Source organism: Populus trichocarpa, chromosome 6, assembly GCF_000002775.5.
Source record: "Populus trichocarpa isolate Nisqually-1 chromosome 6, P.trichocarpa_v4.1, whole genome shotgun sequence".
Classification (NCBI taxonomy): domain Eukaryota; kingdom Viridiplantae; phylum Streptophyta; class Magnoliopsida; order Malpighiales; family Salicaceae; genus Populus; species Populus trichocarpa.
Genome location: NC_037290.2, coordinates 25,622,570 through 25,624,401, shown reverse-complemented (window position 1 = coordinate 25,624,401; position 1,832 = coordinate 25,622,570). Strand labels below are relative to the sequence as shown.

Genomic DNA, 1,832 nt, shown 5'->3' with positions numbered 1-1,832 from the left:
TCATCCCTTCTGGAAAGACCACGTTAACACAAACAGAATCAAGCCTCTTCCTCTCTCCTCTCTCCTCTCCTCTCCTCTTCCTCTCTCCAAAAGTTTACTCTCTTCCTCTCTTTGATCTTCCTGTAAAGAAATCTCGGCTTTTTGAACTGTTTGTTTCTTGAGAACATGGGAGCTCTTGTTGTCAATCCTCAGGATTGCCTGAAAAATCCCTTACAATCACAGCCCCCACGCATGAGGTTCCCACGGAACCCAAACCCTAACAACCACCGCCCAAACCGGGCACAACCCAATCGTCGTAAGCGGAGTCCCAATTCATCTCCGCCTTCACGCGCCGCTGTTCCCAAGAATAACAATAGCCTTGTTACGGGACAAGTCAAGATCCTCAAACGCGGCGAAGAAGGTTTAGTCAAGCCCTCAAGGGTGGAGGCTCCAAAAGGGAGTCCGATTCCGAAAGTAGTGAAAAATGGAAATCTGGGTCTGGGTTCAACAGCCAGGTTGGGTCCGGATCCTGTGTTGGTTCCATCTCGCGTCCGGCTCACTGAGTCAAACGGATTTTATGCTGGATCGGCTTTTTTTACATCGCCGCCTCCAAGCTCTCTTCCTTTACCTGGTTTTTTTAGAAAGAAAAATGATACCGTTGCTGATGCAGGCAGTGAGCTAAGGAAGCTTCTAGGCCTTAGTCTATAGCTTGAATTAGGTTTATTTGGTGGGTTTGGAGTTACTGGATGGGATTTGATAGTTGGAGGTTATGATGATAGTGGGGTTTTGATTTTGATGTTTTGCATTCGATGTTCCCTTATTTTTTCAATGGGAGCAGTCGAATTGCTTGACTTTAAAATTATGTCTTGTATTGTGTGTTGTCTATGTATAGCTTAATTACCTTGTTTGTGTCAGCTAATTGTTAGAAATTAGAATCTCTAATTAGATGTTTCTGGGTAATCAAGGTTACAGTTAGGTTCATCTTGCTGTGCAAGTGAATTATGGTTTAGTTTATGAGGGGTTTCCCCCCTTATTTTAAGGTTTTCAAGTCTGTAATTGTCTGTCAAGTAGATGACTTCTTCTGTCCTCAGTATTCAGGGGTATTTTTCATCCCTTTTTATGATGTACTTGATTAGTTATCTTAATAATAGTTTTTTAAATTATTTCCAGTGTTAATTCTTGTGGTGATATCAAACATTTGTGATTTGTGTCTAGCTTCAATTGTCAAGCTTGATTCTGGTAATTTGGATTTTGCTTTGAAACCATCCTAACAAGACCAGTTCTTGGATATATACATGTGGAATAATTAACACATGATTTGGGTTTAGAATTTGTTCAAGGTTACATGTTTGTGAACAAGTTTATCTGGCAACCCATGAATATTTGAATCCTTAATTAAATTTAGTAGTTGGAACATAAGAATCTGCAGATGGGATCGATAGGGTTGTGTATGAATGAGGGAGTATGGTCTTCCCTTGCTGTTGTCAGCATCTAATGTCAAAGTTTTCCAGCCAAAGTTGTAATTGTTTGTTGAGTAAGAGTCTGTTTGAAATTTCCTTCCTGGGAAAAATTGATAATTTCATGTTTGGAGTAAACATCTAATACATGTTGAAGATTGCAGCTATGTTTGTGGCATGAAGTTGCTTATTTGCTGCGTTTGCTTAGGGTCATGTCTTCAAGAACAATTGGGGCGAGAGATGGTTGGTTTCTGCTTTGCAATTTTTACTGGTTCTAAAGAGAACTTGCCTTTGTTTTCCCTCACATGATACACTTGATAACAGTTCTTTTCTTATAAATATTTTAAAATAATATTTTTTATTTTTTAAAATTTATTTTTAATATCACAACATTAA

The 1,832-nt window shown here is 39.0% G+C and overlaps 1 protein-coding gene across 1 annotated transcript; it reads left to right on the top strand.

The window, feature by feature from the left end:
* Window positions 1–1,155, top strand: LOC7468668 (uncharacterized). The gene has a single exon (XM_002309622.4). The coding sequence runs from the start codon at window positions 166–168 to the stop codon at window positions 685–687; it is 522 nt and encodes a 173-aa protein (XP_002309658.1). The 5' UTR covers window positions 1–165; the 3' UTR covers window positions 688–1,155.
* The last annotated feature ends 677 nt before the right edge of the window (window positions 1,156–1,832 follow it).